This window comes from Elephantulus edwardii, unplaced genomic scaffold (assembly GCF_000299155.1).
Source record: "Elephantulus edwardii isolate Elephantulus edwardi_28Jun2011 unplaced genomic scaffold, EleEdw1.0 scaffold00164, whole genome shotgun sequence".
Taxonomy (NCBI): Eukaryota; Metazoa; Chordata; class Mammalia; order Macroscelidea; family Macroscelididae; genus Elephantulus; species Elephantulus edwardii.
This window is the reverse complement of record NW_006399914.1, coordinates 5,063,757-5,081,316: the sequence shown is the minus strand read 5'-3', so window position 1 is coordinate 5,081,316 and position 17,560 is coordinate 5,063,757. Positions and strand designations below refer to the sequence as shown.

The 17,560-nt window shown below is 35.7% G+C and overlaps 1 protein-coding gene across 1 annotated transcript; it reads right to left on the bottom strand.

Moving 5' to 3' along the window:
* Positions 1–1,490: 1,490 nt before the first annotated feature.
* On the bottom strand, positions 1,491–13,394 carry DTWD1 (DTW domain containing 1). The gene is made up of 4 exons (XM_006895327.1): positions 13,131–13,394; positions 9,922–10,059; positions 7,830–8,088; positions 1,491–1,738 (listed from the first exon to the last, which is right to left on the bottom strand). The coding sequence occupies exons 1-4, from the start codon at positions 13,392–13,394 to the stop codon at positions 1,491–1,493; spliced, it is 909 nt and encodes a 302-aa protein (XP_006895389.1).
* Between the last annotated feature and the right edge of the window lie 4,166 nt (positions 13,395–17,560).

Genomic DNA, 17,560 nt, shown 5'->3' with positions numbered 1-17,560 from the left:
CTCGAGTAGCTAGGTGATTAAAAGATGATACCAGGGCTGCCCTCTTTTTATCACCTCTTTTTGCTTTCTTTAGCTGGCTTTGTTCTAAAGCAGGCAATTAACTCATGCCAACACAAACACCTCTAGATTTTTATCATTCTTAGTTTACCATTCAAATGGGGAAAAAAGGGTGGGGGGGAAGCATGAAAACACATAAATAGCACTAACCACATGCCAAACATTGTTGAAAGCCTTCAGATATATTATTTCCATTAATCCTCACAATCATCCTATGACTTATTTTATTATCTATTCTTTGTACATGAAGAAACTATTCTTTAGATGATAAAGAGGAAAAGCACTCATTTAGAACCAGGCAGCCTACCTCCAGAGTCTGTGCTTTTAATCACACCATCCTGTCATTTGAAGAATCCCATTTCCTACAGCATCCTGATTTCAGCTGTCAAAAAGGACACTGGTGCTATTGGGTCAGCTTCTTATTGCTGGGTCAATCATTGTGTTCAGGAGCGGGGAGCATTTGGTTTCTTTAACTGGATCATATTTTCCAGTGTTAACAACCTGCTCTGCAATCCCAAAGGCATGTGATTTGAATCCATCAGCTGCTCCATGGGAGAAGGGTGGGCTTTCTCCTCCCGTGCTACTTACTGCCTCTGAAAACCTGCTGGAGGGCCAGCTATGAGTCAGTTCCAACTTGACAGCACATAACAACATGGCAGAATCACCTAAGTGTAGTAACCTTCCTGCTCTCCCTCAAAAATGTCAGCCAGATGTAATATGTAGCATATGTCTATTCTATCTCAAAGACAATTTAGATTTATGTAAACAGTTCTAGAGACTGGAGTTATAATTCTAACAGTGCTTATATTTGCTGAAAATTTTTTTTTTCATCTACAAGTTCTGGTGGTTTAGTGGTAAGGAGCTGCACTGTCAACCCAAAAGCATATGGTTCTACCAGCTCCTCTGTAGGAAAATGAAGGGCAACTTCTTCCTGTGTGATTTACTTCTTCTGAAAACCCACTGGTGCGTAAGTTATGAGGTGGTTCTAACGCCACAGTATATAACAATATACATGAAAGAAAGACCTCTACCAAAATGAAAATAATTTACATAGGTGGTGGCCTAGTGGCAAGAAGCTGCATTGCAATCTCCAAGGCACGCAGTTTGAGCCCACCAGATGCTTCATGAAAGGACAGACAATCTTCTCCTGTGCGATTAACTGCCTCTGATAACTTGCCAGAGGGCCAGCTATGGCTTGGATTCTAACTCAGTGGTACACGACACATCAATTATTAGGATGTTATAATGAAAACAAGATATGACAAGCTTGTGCATATAAATTTTGAAATTAAATTTCCAGCCAATACTATGGGTAAAAGGAATGAAAAACTGGTCTTATTGACATTATACATGATCATTTATAAGAAAAAGGAAATCATGGCTATGTTTATTAATTTTACCAAAATAAAATCATAAAAACATTTTTTGAAATATTAATGGATAAGTTTTTTTGCTTCTTTGTTTCCAGAGCATTTGGCAGTTTTTATCAACTGGTGCATGAAAGAATAGAAAAATAAGAGATTATCATATTGTCCCATGTATTTCTCTTTCAGTATATCAGTATGGTAGTCTACTAGAAAATAGTAAATGGCTTCAATTGTGGACAGGAATGTATCTGGCTTTCCTTTTTGATGGCGCCAAAAACAAGTTTTTCTCGATTTCAACTCAACTTGTAATAATCCTGAAGGAAAAAAAGAAAAGTATATTTCATATTAACCACAGGTTTTAACACAATATTCCTTTTAATTACCCTTAGAGTTTTTTAAGAATGGTGAGAAACTCCTTCAACCTCAATTCCAAACAAGATGTGTTCATAAATGCAGTATGACAAACAATATAAGCCATAAAATAAAATTTTAATAGATGACATTACCTTTAATTCTTGTTTCATGAAGCAAGGAGTGAAAAGCAGTTAATATTTAAGAAGCTCACTTCTTTCCCTGTCTTGCAGTATCTTTGAACTTTTAGGCCATGACAAGACTAAATGTTCTGATTTTTAGATGGGCAAATTGCCTTGGATAAATTTACATCCAGTTTATCATTCTGAAACTTAGAAGGCAGGCAGCCCAATGAAACTTAGAAGGCAGGCAGCCCAATGATCCTTAATACTAATAAAAGTTGACTTCTAGAAGATCAGTTTTGACTATAGTTCTAAGAAGTGAGTACCCAGAATTGTTTCTTTATCTTCTATCTATCATATTATGTTCCAAAGCCTCACAAAACAATTCATGAGATCACGGAACAGTACTATAACTTTAACCCTGGTGTCAGCCTACAAACTAGAATGGTTTGAGACCTCAGACAAACTTGGAACCACATTAGTTATTTTGCCATCCTTATTTTTAGCATATTTTAAAGAAAGAAGGGAGCATCAAAAATAGCCCACTAATTTAGATATGGAATTTCTGAGTTTACTGATGTTCTACTATCCCCTCCTACATTAAAAAAAAAATCATGAAATCTTTTGCTCTCCCTCAGAAATGTAGCAGAGAGTAACAAGGAATAAAAGATGTTAAGACATGCATAGGATTACAAGCCTAATAGGAGTCCCAGAAAGCGAGCACAGGGAGAATAGAGAAGAAACAGGTTTTTTTTTGTTTTTTTTTTTTTTTTTGAGAAGAAACAGTTTTAAACTTCAAGAATCTAATTCTTGACCTATCTTTATTATAATTTTTGTGAGAGCTAAATGAAGTAGTAGTGTGAAACTTATGAGAGCCAGATCTTAACAGGAAAGCTTTGTTTTTTCCAGTCTTATAAACTTTCCGCTTTTGACAAGGTGCTTTCTTACCACATTTTACTCGTTTTAACAGAAAACAGTGGTGCTTCTTTGCTCTAACAAGCTTCTAACTGATATAGGTTCTGGTTTTGCTCAAACTTTTATGTTTAAACACACTAAGTACCATTTAGACAATACTTACACTGGAAACAAAGAGGTGTCACTTTAAAAATGTTAACAATACAGTCAAAATAAAGGGAAAGATATTAAAAGTACCCTGCTATTTTTATTCATTTGGATTCCCTCTCAAACATAAAAGAAATCATCCTTCTCTCCACATCCTTCCCAGGCTTCCTTTGAATCCTCAAGAATGTTATGTCAATTCTTCATTTACAGGTTTATGCTGACATTTTATGATTCAATCAGACACTCAATCTTCAAGGGTTTTATTAAGATAATGAATGTGTGGCCTTTGGACAGTGGTAAAATAACTAGAGCAATTTCTTTGTATAGTTGGCAAAATAGTTTTACACTGGTACAAGGGTTCTAAACCTTAGCACCCACGCATGAAGTGCCCCCATGCATAGCCCGAGTATACTTTTCTAGGCATTTTGAAAATTATCTTCAGAAGGATGTTGCTTGCAGAGGAAGATGAAAGACGGCTGAACTGTGTGTTGCATGGAACTTACTGCCTCATGGCCTGCCTTCAGACAACTTTGGTTTGAGTCTTTTTTCTATTGCCTTTATTACTTTTTTAACCTTTAACAGGTCTGTTTACCACTCTGGAAGCCCCTTTTCCATCTGTGGAAGGAGAAAATAATAATACCTAATTCAAGTTACAATTAGGCTACTTGGTGGAGACGAAGTGGGCAATGATGGTGGAGCTAGCGACAGAAGTGCTGTCCCTGGCCACATTCCCCAATAGGGTGCAAAGTCAGGACCTCAGAAGAGCTTTGGTGGGGGAGAGCTGCCCGGCTCCTGGAGAGTGCCACCTGCACCCTTGGGAGAGCCACCTGGTATGTATGAGGACCTTAATCTAAGCCACTTTCCTCCATCTCCTCCTCCATTACCCCTGTAAGTAACACCTCCAAAGTCCTTTTCTTTGTAACTCACAAGTTTGTTCTCTCTAGGTTTTCTCCCTTTTTTATAGGTAACTGAACACTGAGTCCTGTTCCAGAATCTGAACCCTGAGCTCAGTTCCAGAGACAAAAGGGAAATATAGCTGCCAGCTAAGGAAGCGGAGATGGATGGAGCCTCAAAGTTCAGCCAGCCACTCTCACTGGACTCACCCGTTCAAACACCCTGCAGTCCAGAGGGCAGGAAATATCAGAAAAATATCTTCTAACTGAACAAGAAGGCATGCAGCTTCAACTCAAGACCACTAGTAATGTGTTAAAATGGGCTCCTATTCCTCTTCATCTCAATGTCCCTGTTCAACATGAAGCAGCCCTATTCCCAAGTAAGAAACCCACAAATAAAAAAGACAATCTGTTTGAAGAAAAAAAAAATTAACCACCATTGGACTATGCCCACCATTACCCTGTCTTTTCCAGTCCCCACCAGATCTTTCTCATTTCCTTCATCTACTCCCGCCACCCATCAAATTGTGCAACCCTGTGATTTCATCCCTACCCATCCTCACCCTTCTGCTCCCACCCCTTATCCCCTGGATGCTTTTCACAATTAAAAAAACAAACAAAAACAAAACAACAACCAAAAAACAAATAACAAAAAAAACAAAAAACAAACTTATCACCCATACTAAAATAGCAACAGAAACTTAAGAATTCCAATACATAACATTTGAAGATTTTAGCTGAGGCTTCCAGCTCATTTGATCAACTCAATTTCATATAATGATAAAATAACTTAAAACCAAAAGTTAATGATTGATAACAAATGTAGGTTTTACTTTTCTCTTCTGAAAGTAATTTATCTCATCCAGAAACTGGTGTTCCAGCATTTCAAAAACACACAGGACCTATATGTTCAAAGCCCCAGTTATTCCCAGGGGGGTGTGATAAGAAGTCAGAAATGGCAGAAGTTGAAACAGGACATGAGTAAAATGTCTCTAGAAACTGTTTATTTCATTATTGTAAAAACATTTTTAAAAACTTTTGAAAATTTGATCTGTCACAAGAGTGAAATATATGATTTTTTCCCCCTCTGTGATTTTGGAAGGAATAACAGAAATACTTTGCACAGATCTGATTTTAGACAGGGCTGAAATACAAATGTGAACACTCTTGAAAGCAGATTTTGAATTGCACCTCAAATATTCCTTTTATAGTTTTTTCAAGGTTTATCCTTCAGTGTTTTCAATTACCATATAAGGTAATTATAATAATGGTTCTGAAAAAAATAAAAGTCTCCAAACCAAAGAGGAAGTTGCTGTTGAACTATCCAAGTCAATGTGGCAGGCAATGCTCCTTCTTTCTCTTCCAAGGAGCAGGGCCATAGGGCTCTGTATCTCTCTTAAAAATCAGCAACAATCTCTTTCAGCTCTTGTTCTCTGCAGTACATCCTACATACACAGATACAGCCTCACCTTGCCTGTTACCCCACAGCCACATTTTTTATCTATCACATTTTTATGTGAAAATCATACAGATAATTAGAATGTCCAAGAAATTCTCCCAGCATATACAGAGAACTCCTGTAAAGGACAAACTCTATCAATTATTCTTGTTAAGTCTAGCAGTCATTCATTTTCGCTTGGGACTAGAGAACATAAATCAGACTCCTAAAACTATTTCAAGCTTTCTTTGCTAGATGACATGTTTTTAACACGAGCCTGGAAGATTGCTCTCCAAGACTGAAACTGCTCTGGCAACTGCTGAATAACAACTGGATAGGTTTTTTTGCTTTCTAATCACACATTAGGTACATCACAGAGCCAGAAAGAATATAAATGTTCTAGAAAAACTTCAGAATAAGCCTGAAGGACTGAGTAAAGTGAAAGGGAACAAATGAGGTATTATGCGCTCCTGTTCTTCATGTTGGAAATTTTGCTGCTGAGGCAAGTAAGGCTTTTTTAAAGAAACTATTTCTTTTATAAAAAAAAAAAAGGACAGAGACGAAAAGATCTCCTACTTCTATAATATTATAGTGAATCAATGTCAAATGATAATATGCATAAAATTATAAACTCCACCATGAAACAAAAATGTGATTACTTGGTAAGCTATATCAAAACTGTAAAAAAAAATACTTAATTTTGACTACATTAAAAATATACCACCATTCAGTATGAATGCTGACTCCATTAACAATTACTACAGTGCTGTTAAGTGCCTTTGGGTCAAGTATGACTCATAAAAAGCCTAGAAATTACAGATCTGAACCCTGTCCTATTCTGTGACCACCTCGCAATCACATGGCTGTAGTCACTGTGTCAGTAACTATTAACAGTTCATATACGTCAGGCATATTGTTGTTGTTGTGTACCATAGAGCAGGAAGTGACACACAGCTGACCCTCCAGGGGGTTTTCAGAGGCAGTTAACGCCACTGGAGGACATTGCCCATCTTTCTTCTGTACAGCACGGCTGTTGGTGCCTTGGGCATTGCAGTACAGCTTCTCACCACTAGGCCACCAGAGCTCCCTTTGTCAGGCACATTAACTGCTGCAAATTAATTCATTTATTCACCCTAACAGCCCACCTAATTTTTAAAATGAATTCCCTTAAAATAAGGAAACAGAAAGAATAATTTCCCCTAACAATAAAAACAAATCTATGGTGTGAACTCATGTAATCTGAAACTGAAGTTTAGAGTTCCCAGGAATCTTGGTCTATAATATCATTTACCACCAAAAGTAACAATTCCCCAGAAGAATGATTGTTCCAGATCTGGGACAAGAAAAAAAGGTATAAATTATTTTAGAGCATCCTATAGTAACAGATTAATGAGGTCACCTTAAGAAAGACCCTGATGGCACATTAAACGCAAAATTTGATATAATTTAAGCCTCAAAAAAAGAATACTGACTGTGATAAACAAAAGCACTGAGTTAAAACACAGTCTTAAAATAGCAAGGGCTCAGATGAAAGAGAAAATAAAGGAAAGTAAAAAAGGAAAAGTTTTTTCTTAAATGAGAACGCCTGCTGACAAACACAGAAGAAATAATAAACTTTAAAAACCACCATTTTACAATGCTTTGTGTAATCAATGATTTATGCAAGGGTCATCAATGAACACTAAAACTACTTGGTTAAAGGGTGCTGGGAAACATTTCACAATCTGAAACCATCTCCCTGTGGATTACTTTATAAAGAGGAAAATAAACTTTTATAATGGGAGACTTGACATTTGAATCACATGAGCAATCTGTATTACTATACACCTCCTGAATTTTTGTAGTAAATCTGTAATTTCATCTGTGAATGGAATGATCACATAATTTATAGGCTAAGCAGACTCTTTCCTGAGGGGAAAAAACACCATTAATTGAACCAAAACAACAGACACAAATTACCCTGGGTTTATCTCTATATATAAATACCTTGGTCTAAAACATTTGATCTAAATCTAGTCATGACGAAAGAGATAACTGACCTGCTTTCTCTCTCCCACCCCCAAAAGAGGGCTAAATCCTGAAAACAGAAAAGCAAAGGCAGTCCTTATACTAAACAATAGTAAGAGGCTTTTAAATGATACATTAGAGGGGGCAAAGGCATGAAAGGCATTTTAAGAGAAATGTGAATATGGACTGAGCATGAGAAAGAATTATGGAATTTTTTTAGAAGTAATAATAGTATCTTCACTGTGATTAATAATATTGTTTCATTAAGCAAAAAATTTCTATTACTATTAGGTGATGTGTACTTTACCATTTAGGGGTGAAGGAATTTAAGTTTTAAATGTTTCAACCAAAAGTATATATCACACACAGAACAGAAATAAAGCAAACATGGTAAAATGTTAACAACAAGTGAAAGTAAGAGAAAATAGACATGTATTCAATCCAGAAGTTTTTTAATCTTATCTGTAAGTTTGCAGTTTTTCAAAATAATAGACAAAGGGGAAAAGCAAGCCAAAACTTTCTTTTTCCTTACCTTCAAGTCGCTCATCAGTGAATATTTTGTTTGTTTGGTTCCAGGTACTATCTATAAAAATAATTTTTTTCAATGTTATCTCTTTCCATTGGCTACTGTTCAAATTACAGTCATCCTGTCCTTCAATTTTCTTGCGTTTAACAGATGGTTTGTCAAGGTCTTCATTTTTGCCTTTAATATTATTTTGAATCCTTTTTTGAAGATGAGAACAAATATCTTTTACTGAGACAGATTTAGGGCCAGGAAAAACAAGCGCGACCTAAAGCAAAGAAAGTTATGTTAAAATGTGCTAGGACCATTTTTCAAATAAAATTCTTATTGACATAAAACTTTAAGGGGAAAAAATATAATGGCTATCTGAAAAATAAGCGTTCATGTTTATTATGTGTACTTCTTAAATATATATGGTAATGACTTTTATTATTCTCTAATAATTTATTATCACATACGTAATTGAAAGGTATTACATGAAGTCCTCAGATAATAGATGTAGGCAATTCTACTTGCTCTTTGAGTACGGTTTAAAACAGTCTCGTAAGAAAAGTCAAATAAGGTTTGGTACCTTCTTTCAGTGTGTTTTTATTGAGAGTCTGGACCATTAAAGGTTCCTCTAGCTGAACAGCTCCTGATTCAAAGCAGGTACTCAATAAATATTTATTATATGGGAGAATCATGGATAATCACCTCTATACGTTTCTCTGTGTTCTAGAGTTTCTCTAATTAGCAGGCAAGATTATTATTAGTTTAAAAAACCCTCAAAAACATTATAATAAAATGAAATTAAGAACAAAAATCTTGACATTATAGCCTCATTGTTATGAAAGGTTTACAGTCATAACATACTACTATATTTCTCTCTGTACTCAGCAAAGTCCAGGCCTTTGTCATTGTTTTAATTTATAAACATATTACATCTTATCTTAGAGTCTAGCACTGCATTCTATTTAGTCAAAACCAACACACAGCTGACCCTCCAGCAAGTTTCTTAATTTACAAATCACATAGGAGGAGACTGTCCATCTATCTCCTGAGGAACTTTGGTGGAGTCACACTCCCTAAGGGTTGGTCTTTGAGTTATCAACACAACTTCCTAAGGAGTAAGCCATTAGAATTCTCTCTATTTAGGCAACATAATAGTAGCCAGCTGACCAGCGAGAGAAACAAATACATTCCTAGATCCAAAATACTCGGATAATACTTACAAATACAAATGTTCTATATAAGCATATAGATAAAATTGACAGGAATGGTATAATTTTACAAGTTATTCCTGGATCAAATGAGTATATTAGTTTTTAACTTTGTTTTTAGGTTGTTGTTGCTGTGTACTGTTTAGTCAGAACTGACCCAGAGCTGACCCTCTGGAAGGTTTTCAGAGGCAGTTAATCACATGGGAGAAGACTGTCCATCCTCCTGCAGATCAGCTGATGGGTTTGAACCCCTCACTTTATTTCTACTAGGCCACCAGAGCTTAGTCACAGCAATAAATAAACCTTAAGAGACCTAAAATATTCAATGCTTAGGTGATTTTCTTTTTAGGTCTACTGTAATATTTATTATGCCAATTTCAATCAATAAGAATCTAGAAATGCATGAAGAAATTCTCTCTATGCAGCTAGGTAGCCAAAAGAAATGCTCCAATGGCCATGCAGTAAATCTCTTCATTTTGGACAATCCCTCAAAATTCTCTATCAGTCTTTCTTTGTATTAATTTTAACAGATTTGTAATCTGGTTTTTCTGTTTCACCAAATTCGATAGGCAGAAGTATGAAGAAAGGAGAAATTAAAAGTGGAGAAGGTAATAATAAAGAGTAAATGCCTGATATAAGAAGATGAAAAAAAAATCAAAGCAGAACAAAAATTAGAAAAAGCTGAAAGACACACTAAAAAAGTACAAAGGAGTCTAGGGTCATTTGACCCTTGGAAATATCAATAAAGTAAATTACACATATTTTAATGCTATCTAAGGATATCACTAGGTCTTTAAGAAAAATACATTAAAATACATTGAAATAAGTTTAGGAAGGTGAGAGAATTTAAAATTCATTTTTAACAGTAATGTAAAGAGTTATTAAAAAAATAAATTCTTTACTTCATGGTCTTCATATTCTGGAATACAAGGATATGTATAAATATTTACAAATTCAGGTGCTAAGAGCTTTGCATGTATAGCAGTACTTTTCCCATCTGTTTCATTTGGATGCTTAATAATATCAATCTTCAGTGGAAGCTAAAATTAAAATAAAAAGAGATAAGTGAATATAATATATATAAACATTCTAATTTTCACTGAGATAAATGAACACAGTGGCTACATGATAGCTCAAATACAGCACCAATTATGAGAATGGTGCGAGACCAGTGTTTCAGCTGTCAGGCATCTGATTATTACGAGCATTAATGGAGAATAAATAGTAAGCTTATATTAATTTTCTATAAATACCTTCATGGTTTGATACTCATAGTTATCTACAATAGAGTATTAAGAAAAACTGGAAGTTACAAAGCAAATCCATGTTTCTTCCTCGATATTATTGTTGTTGTTATGTACTGTTGAGTTGGAACTGATTCACAAGTAGGTTTTCAAAGGCTGCACCTTGTGTGAGAGGAGAATGCCCATAGAGCAGCTGGTGGCTTCAAACCGTGAGCCTTAGGGTTGACAGCACAGCCCCTTATCACTAAGCAACCAAAATTAAGATTCAGTACTATTGAGTAGATTCTTGAGACTAGAAATCTTTACAGGAGGAGAGTGCCCATCTTTCAACTGGAAGTGCTGGTGGATTTGGGGTGCTGACCTGGTTACCAGGGTCTGGTTAACTGCAACATTATACCACAAGGGTTCCTTAATCAAGGCATAGGATATATTTTCAACTAATTTAACATAGAATTTGCTCATATAGCTCCAATGCCATTTTCATTTAAATTACAGAAATACGTATTCAAGTTCTTGAATTTTAGTATCTTTGCCAAGAAGAACTGTTATTTTTTTTTTCTATTTTAAGAGGAAAGGTTAGACAAAATTTTCACATGTAAAATTCAAGATAAAACTGTTTCTTGTACATCCATTAATGCCAAAGGTATTTTCCTTTAATGGAAACATTACAGTGTTTAGCACAAATAAAACTAAAACTATTCTTTTTAAAACTGGAAAAACAGACTAAATCTAGGGGGTGCAGTCTTTATATAAAAAAATGACTTTTTAAAAAAAAATCATTTTGCCTAGTATTTCATTTTAAAGTTTCATCATTTGTTATGGATTATGTCCTACGTCTGTTCAAAAACAAAACTCTTTTGTATTTTTTGACTTATTACTTCACTTTTGTTTGGTTTCATTTTCTTAATAGAGTCTCTCTCCCATTATAGGTAGGAAAGCCTCCCTGAAATGAGGTCTTCATTTCTAATTTCAAATGACTTGTTATAATAAGCACTCTTTCATTCTCCGATACTGCATCCTATCCTCAACACAAGATTGTAGATACTTATAGTAGGGCAAAAGACTATTTTAACAGTTCTATAAGAGAAAATTGATGCAATAAATTGCATATATTTTACAGTGTCTATTCTAGTAAGTTTTGATGCATGCTATGCTCTTGAACCTAATACCATAAGCTAATGAATGTGTCTGACACACCCAAGTTCTTTTGTGCCTTCCTCCTCCCTCTCTGCCCATTCATTAACAAGTGTTCCAAATCTTCAGGCAATCACTACTTTGCTGTCATGAGAGATTATACATCTCTATATGGTATTTATATATATATATATATATATATATATATGGAATTATATGGTGTATATACTCTTCTCATCTGGCTTCCTTCACTCAGCATAATTCTGAGATTCATCTCCATTATTATATGTAATCCCTGAACTATTTTTTAAAGGAACAGCTGCTAAATGATAATTTTGTCTATATTTTAAAAATTATTATGCAAGCTATTGTCTGCCATAGAGTTGGAACCGACCTAATAGGCAGAGGATAGTATAAACAAAATACTCCAGAAAGACTAAAGCTCACCAATACATATGCCAAATATTTTTCTATCAAAGTTTTGAACTGGGATACCATTTTTCACATTTTATCATTTTTACAAACTTTGCTTACAAGTTCCAAAGAAAGGGCTTAAACCTATTGATAATTTGTTAGAGCCAATTACACAAATTTTACAAGTTGGGTAGGAAGTACAGAAATTATTTCAAATCAGTTCTTTGAAATACTTCTGGCTAAATTCTACATCAGACTTTCTTAAAGACATGCAGTTTCACTTGACACTACCTTCCTTCTTCCCAGGGCCATGCACAATTGATCAAAATCATCACAACCCAGAGAAGGTAGAAATGAGGAAAAGAAACATAGATCATGACAAAGAATTCTGTAACTAATAAAACTGACTTTCTTATATGACTAGAGAGTAGAGCTGAAAACTCTAAGACAGGAGAGCCAAGATTTTCTAAACTGGCTGTCTTGAAGGGTATTATTAATATTAAGGATATGAAACTGAATGATATTGGTATATCATGCTTCTATCCAATTTTTAGAATTATACATTAAAATAAGAATGTACGATGGATGAAAATCTACAAGTACAGGTCAATTATGGAACATCTTTGTTCAAGAATTCTGCTTAGGACCCAGGCTGGATATCTTTAGTTCTCCAACAGCAATCCTGAGACTTCTGAAACTATTGAACAAAGGTGGAAACATGGATCGATCATGCAATTATGTGCTTACATTCTAGTGCACATTTAAGGAAAATATTTCAATAATGTCAGATTGCAGAGTAATACCAAGTGTTGACCTGATCCAGTTTGAGTAGAGCTGCTGTATTTTCATACATAAAACGAATATCAACCTGTTCTCTAACAACCCTATGTCCTTTAATAGATTTCCCACAAACTTTTCTGCCAAAAATGCAATTTGTGAAAAAACGAAGCTTTTTCATATGTGATTGTAAACTGTCCAAAGAGGATAAGAAGACTATTTGAAATTCTAGAACTCTAAACATTCCTTTACCTCCTGATTTTTGTCTCCTTAAAAAAAAAAAAAAGAGCTTTTTGCTCATGTAGACTCTTAGGATAACAAGATTGATTAATTACATTAACATAGATATACTGTTGTTGTTGATACATTGTAGATATATTGTCAGGTTGACTAGCACTCAAAGTGACTCTGTGAATACCAGTGTTGCACCCTGCCCTATGCTGCACCCTTACCATGAACTCCCACATACTCACTTTAATACAGGGGATGCATATCTTTAAATATTGATGTTCAACTTTTAAACAACTAAATTTCTTACTAACCTTTACAAGTGGAATTTGTTCAATGGGAACATTTTCAACAGGGACATAACATGTATAGCAGTAGAACATTCTAGAACCACCACATTTAAGACACTTTGATCTTCCACTTCGCTGAGCTTTCTGAAGAACTTCTTGAGATGCCAAGCGTAAGTTTTGAAGGGGATCTTCTGAAACTATGGAAGTAGTTTGTGACTCTTCCATTTCCACAAATTTTGATTTATTTTCCTCATTTTCTTTGAGAAATACAGGTGGATTGAAAGACATTTTTTCATGAAATCTCAGGTTCAATGTCTATTTTTAAAAAATATATCATAGGTGCACTGTAAAACAAAAGGGAGGACACAAGATAAAACAAACATTTTACTCTTTCTAAGGAAACCTACTAAAAAAATTAATGTATGATTGTATGATATTTTAGTAAAGTTAAGAAATAGTTTATAAATATTAGACATTTTAATACATTTTAAAAACCAAAATGTTGGCATGCTTTAAAAAAATTAGGAAGAACTAAACTTAAAAACAACAAATTGTATTACCCTGCAGAAATGGGATCAGGTCTATCAAAGATGTTGAGATTGGCTCAGGATAGGGCCGGTTTCAGAATCCGTGTATATGTATAGGGGCGCTATGATTGGCAGATGACTCAATGGCACATAACTACAACAACCACCATGAAAATACAAAGGCAGAAACTTAGAAAAATTATTTCCAATATAAAAGTTTGGTACTGATGATATACTTTTCATCAACACTTTTTGTCTTTAAACTGGCACTTTGGTTTTATACCGTGAAGATAACGATTTAACCTTAGTATCAATGACAAATGTATTCTCCCATAGACCCTGAATTTGAATTGATGTTATCAAAATTGAACCCAATCTACTGCTATCAAGTTGATTGCAACTCACAGCAACCTTTAATTCAGACAAGATCTAAGGTTGTAAATATTTATAGACGCAGACTGCCTCATCTTTCTCCTATGGAGCAGCTAGCAGGTTTGAACTGCTCACTTTCTGGTCATAGCACTCTGGTCGAGTAGCCCATAGAGAGTTGATAACCTACAGGCTGCATCTCTCTGTCAGTATGAATCCATCAGTCATTCCAAGGGAGAAAGATAGGCAACCCTTCCTGTGCAATTTACAGCCTCAGAAAACCCACTGAAGGGTCACCCATGGGTGGGTTCCAAGTCAATGGCAATAAATCCTTTTGTTTAGTAGCCAAATTCTTTAATTTGCACCATGATGACATAAAGTTCCAATCTGAACTGTAATTAAAATACACAGTTCCACTGAAATTGGTAAGATTTAGTGGACTATTCTTAAAGATTCTAACTTAAATTAAAACACACATGAGGCATAGACAACCAATTATCATTTGTAAAATATTCCCCACATGGTAAAATATATCCTTAAGAAAATAAAGCCTGATTATAAATTTTAAAATACTAATAATGTCCATTCACTCTTAAGGATACCACTACTTCTAAAAAACATGCACCCTCCAGACCCATTTCCTATCTTATCATTAGACTGTAGGCCCCAAAAACTTGTGTTCTAAAACAAAGATATAAAGAAAAATATTCTGATTGTTGAGGGGAAAGTGATATGTACTTGTTATATTTACACAAGGGGAAAAAAGCAAAATACAGTAAATACTTTTGCTAAGTACTGAGTAAGCACTAGAGTTTTCTGTAGGTTGCTCCGAGAAAGCAATAATTGATAAAGTCGGTCCAATCCCTTTTCCTGCCTCTCAAATAGAAAACTGTACTTACCTCTGATCACTACATTATTAGTTTGAAAAATGGTTTCTGTTTGGGGGAATATTCCCTCAACAACTAGAAAAGTACAAGATACTAAGTGGTCGCTTTTCTCCATGGTTCGGGTTCTTTTAAGAATTGGGACAAGAACTTTGCATCTTAATGTACAGACACAATATTTTATACATAATTTCTGGAGGGAAGTACATCACTTAGAGTCCATCTACAGATTTAGGTAAAGAATGCCTAACTAACTAAACAAACAAACAAAATAAAAGTAAAATATACAAAACTCATTCAAAGGAGAGGAGTAACCACAAGTTTGGGAAGAAATTCAATTAGTATTAGTCCACAGAAATAGGAGATACAAATTCTCCATTGGCCCAAAACATGTCAGCTATCACAACCAACAGAGGAAACGAAAGAAGTTTCTCCTAAATCTTCCAAGTTTGTTTTTTCTTGGCACTACCAAAGGTCCTTATGGTAATATATTAAGTCATTGTAATAGTCACAAGTTATCCAAATCATGGGACTCATATATTTTTTTTTTTAAAAAAAGAAGCTGGATTGGATTCTCATAGTGGTCCAGAAGCTCTTTAGTGGGTTCACAAAAAACTCCTCTTGTTGTTATGTGCCTTTGAGTTGCTTGTGACTAATAACGACCCTACGTACAACAACCCTAAACCCTGCTCTATCCCTTGCCAATCTTTTTTTTTAAAATTTTTTTTAAAAATTTTATTATTTTTGTGTGCATGTACCGTCAAATCAGATCTGACTGGTACAGGAGGAGACTGTCCCTCCTTCCTCGGCAGAGCATCTGGTGGATTCGAACCGTGCACCTCTGGGATTGTAGTTGCAGCTTCTTACCACTAGGCCACCAGAGCTCCCCTTCCCTTGCCAATTTTAACTGTCTCCGACAAGCCTATCACCATTACCCCAGTGATGGAATCAATCCATCTCATCAAGGGTCTTCCTCTCCTGCACTGTCCCTCTACCCTCCCAAGCATGACATGCCTCTCCAAGGACTGGTCCCTCCTTGCAACATGTCCAAAATATGTCAGACGAAGCTTCAGAATCCTTGCCTCCAAACCTCCAAGAAGCTGCCCAGCTTCACCCTCTCCAGGAAGAAACTGTTCTCCTAGCACTCCATCGTATATTCAATACTCTTCTCTAGCACCACAGCTCAAAGGCATCAACTCTCCTTCTACCATCCCTACTCATTGTCCAGCTGTCTGAAGCATAGCAAGTAATGGCAAAGACCATGGCCTTTATCAGGTGCACCTTAGTCTCCAGACCGACATCGTTGCTCCTCAGGAATGTAAATATTATTGTTGTTGCTGTTAGGTGCTGTCCCTTCGAGCACAACTCCTAGGGACCCTATGAACAAAAGATGTGAACCCTGTTCTATCTTGTGCCATTCTCATACTTCTTGACACACAAGAGGCCATTGCAGCAGTCGCCGAGTCAACTCACCTGGTTGGGTGGAATTTTATTACTGAATGACAAAAGAGCAAACAAATTTGTCTTTAAAGAACTGCACACAAAATACTCCCTGGAACTGAGGATGCCAAGACTTCATCTCATATACTTTGGACATGGTACTAGGAGGGGTGAACGCTTGGAAAAAGGTCACAAGTAAATTAGAGGGCCACCCTCATCATCTCTGAAACACTTGGGCAAGACAGGACAGGGATCAGATCCATTGTTCACAAGGTCACTTTAAGTTACATAACAGCAGCACATTAGAAGATAGGTTTAAGCACAGCAGAGATTATGGAGAAGGCATAGTATTGGTCAGGGTTTTGTTCTCTTGTCCATAGGGCTGCTATGTGTTAGAGCAAATTTGAGTACATTTAACTATTGGTCTACTTCTCAAGATTAAGACTCTTGGTAATTTTTCGAGAGTGCATTTAAACTCATCTCTGTGGTGCAACTTGTAGCCAAATAACAGAAAAGCTTATCAGAGGTACTAATTTTTTAAGAACAATAAACCTCACAAGATTAAAAGAGCAGCCTTTCCACAAAGAGAAAGTTCAGAAGGTAGGAAAGCACAGAAAAATGAGTAGAAATAGGAATGACAGGGCAGAAGTAGGAAGAGTGTTCTTTCAACATAGGAACTGTATAATTCATGTCATAAAGAACGTATGAATGATTGACTGAAAAATCAATTTCTCTGTAAACCTAAACCCAAAGCACAACTAAGGGGGGAAAAATGCAGTTCCTGGGCATGCCATGAAAGTCAATGTTCAATGTTTTGATGTTCGATGGGGAAGTGAGAATTTGTATCATTAATTCCTAGGCCCTCTAAGTATACTTCTGAAAGTTGTCCCTATATTTCACTGACTTTCTGACCACACAACCAAGTAAGCATCAAAAATGCCTTCCACAAACGTCTGTTCTCTGCCAAAATCAAACACCACAAATACCTGTGATACAGTGACAGGAGACATTTATAATCCTCTCTCTGGCTCCGCTTTGATGCACACAGTCACACAAGAAGAAGCCAGGATGCGGTGTAAGTCATAGGCAGCTCCCACAAAAGGTTTCTGGAACCATATGGCCAAGGCATCTGTCCTGACCTAGTCAACAACTTAATTCAAATGCTTATGCATCATTTGCTGTAAACATGATTACACAAAATCTTTAAAACAGACCTGCTGTTAATCTCAAATAT

Bases quoted from the DNA above. Each gene is read 5' to 3' on its own strand.
- DTWD1 (XM_006895327.1), bottom strand. From the start codon at position 13,394: ATGTCTTTCAATCCACCTGTATTTCTCAAAGAAAATGAGGAAAATAAA. The intron at 10,060-13,130 runs GTTAGTAAGAAA...TTTTAATTTTAG, and splicing joins AACAAATTCCACTTGTAAAG to CTTCCACTGAAGATTGATAT. The intron at 1,739-7,829 runs GTAAGGAAAAAG...TTTTTCCTTCAG, and splicing joins CACTGATGAGCGACTTGAAG to GATTATTACAAGTTGAGTTG.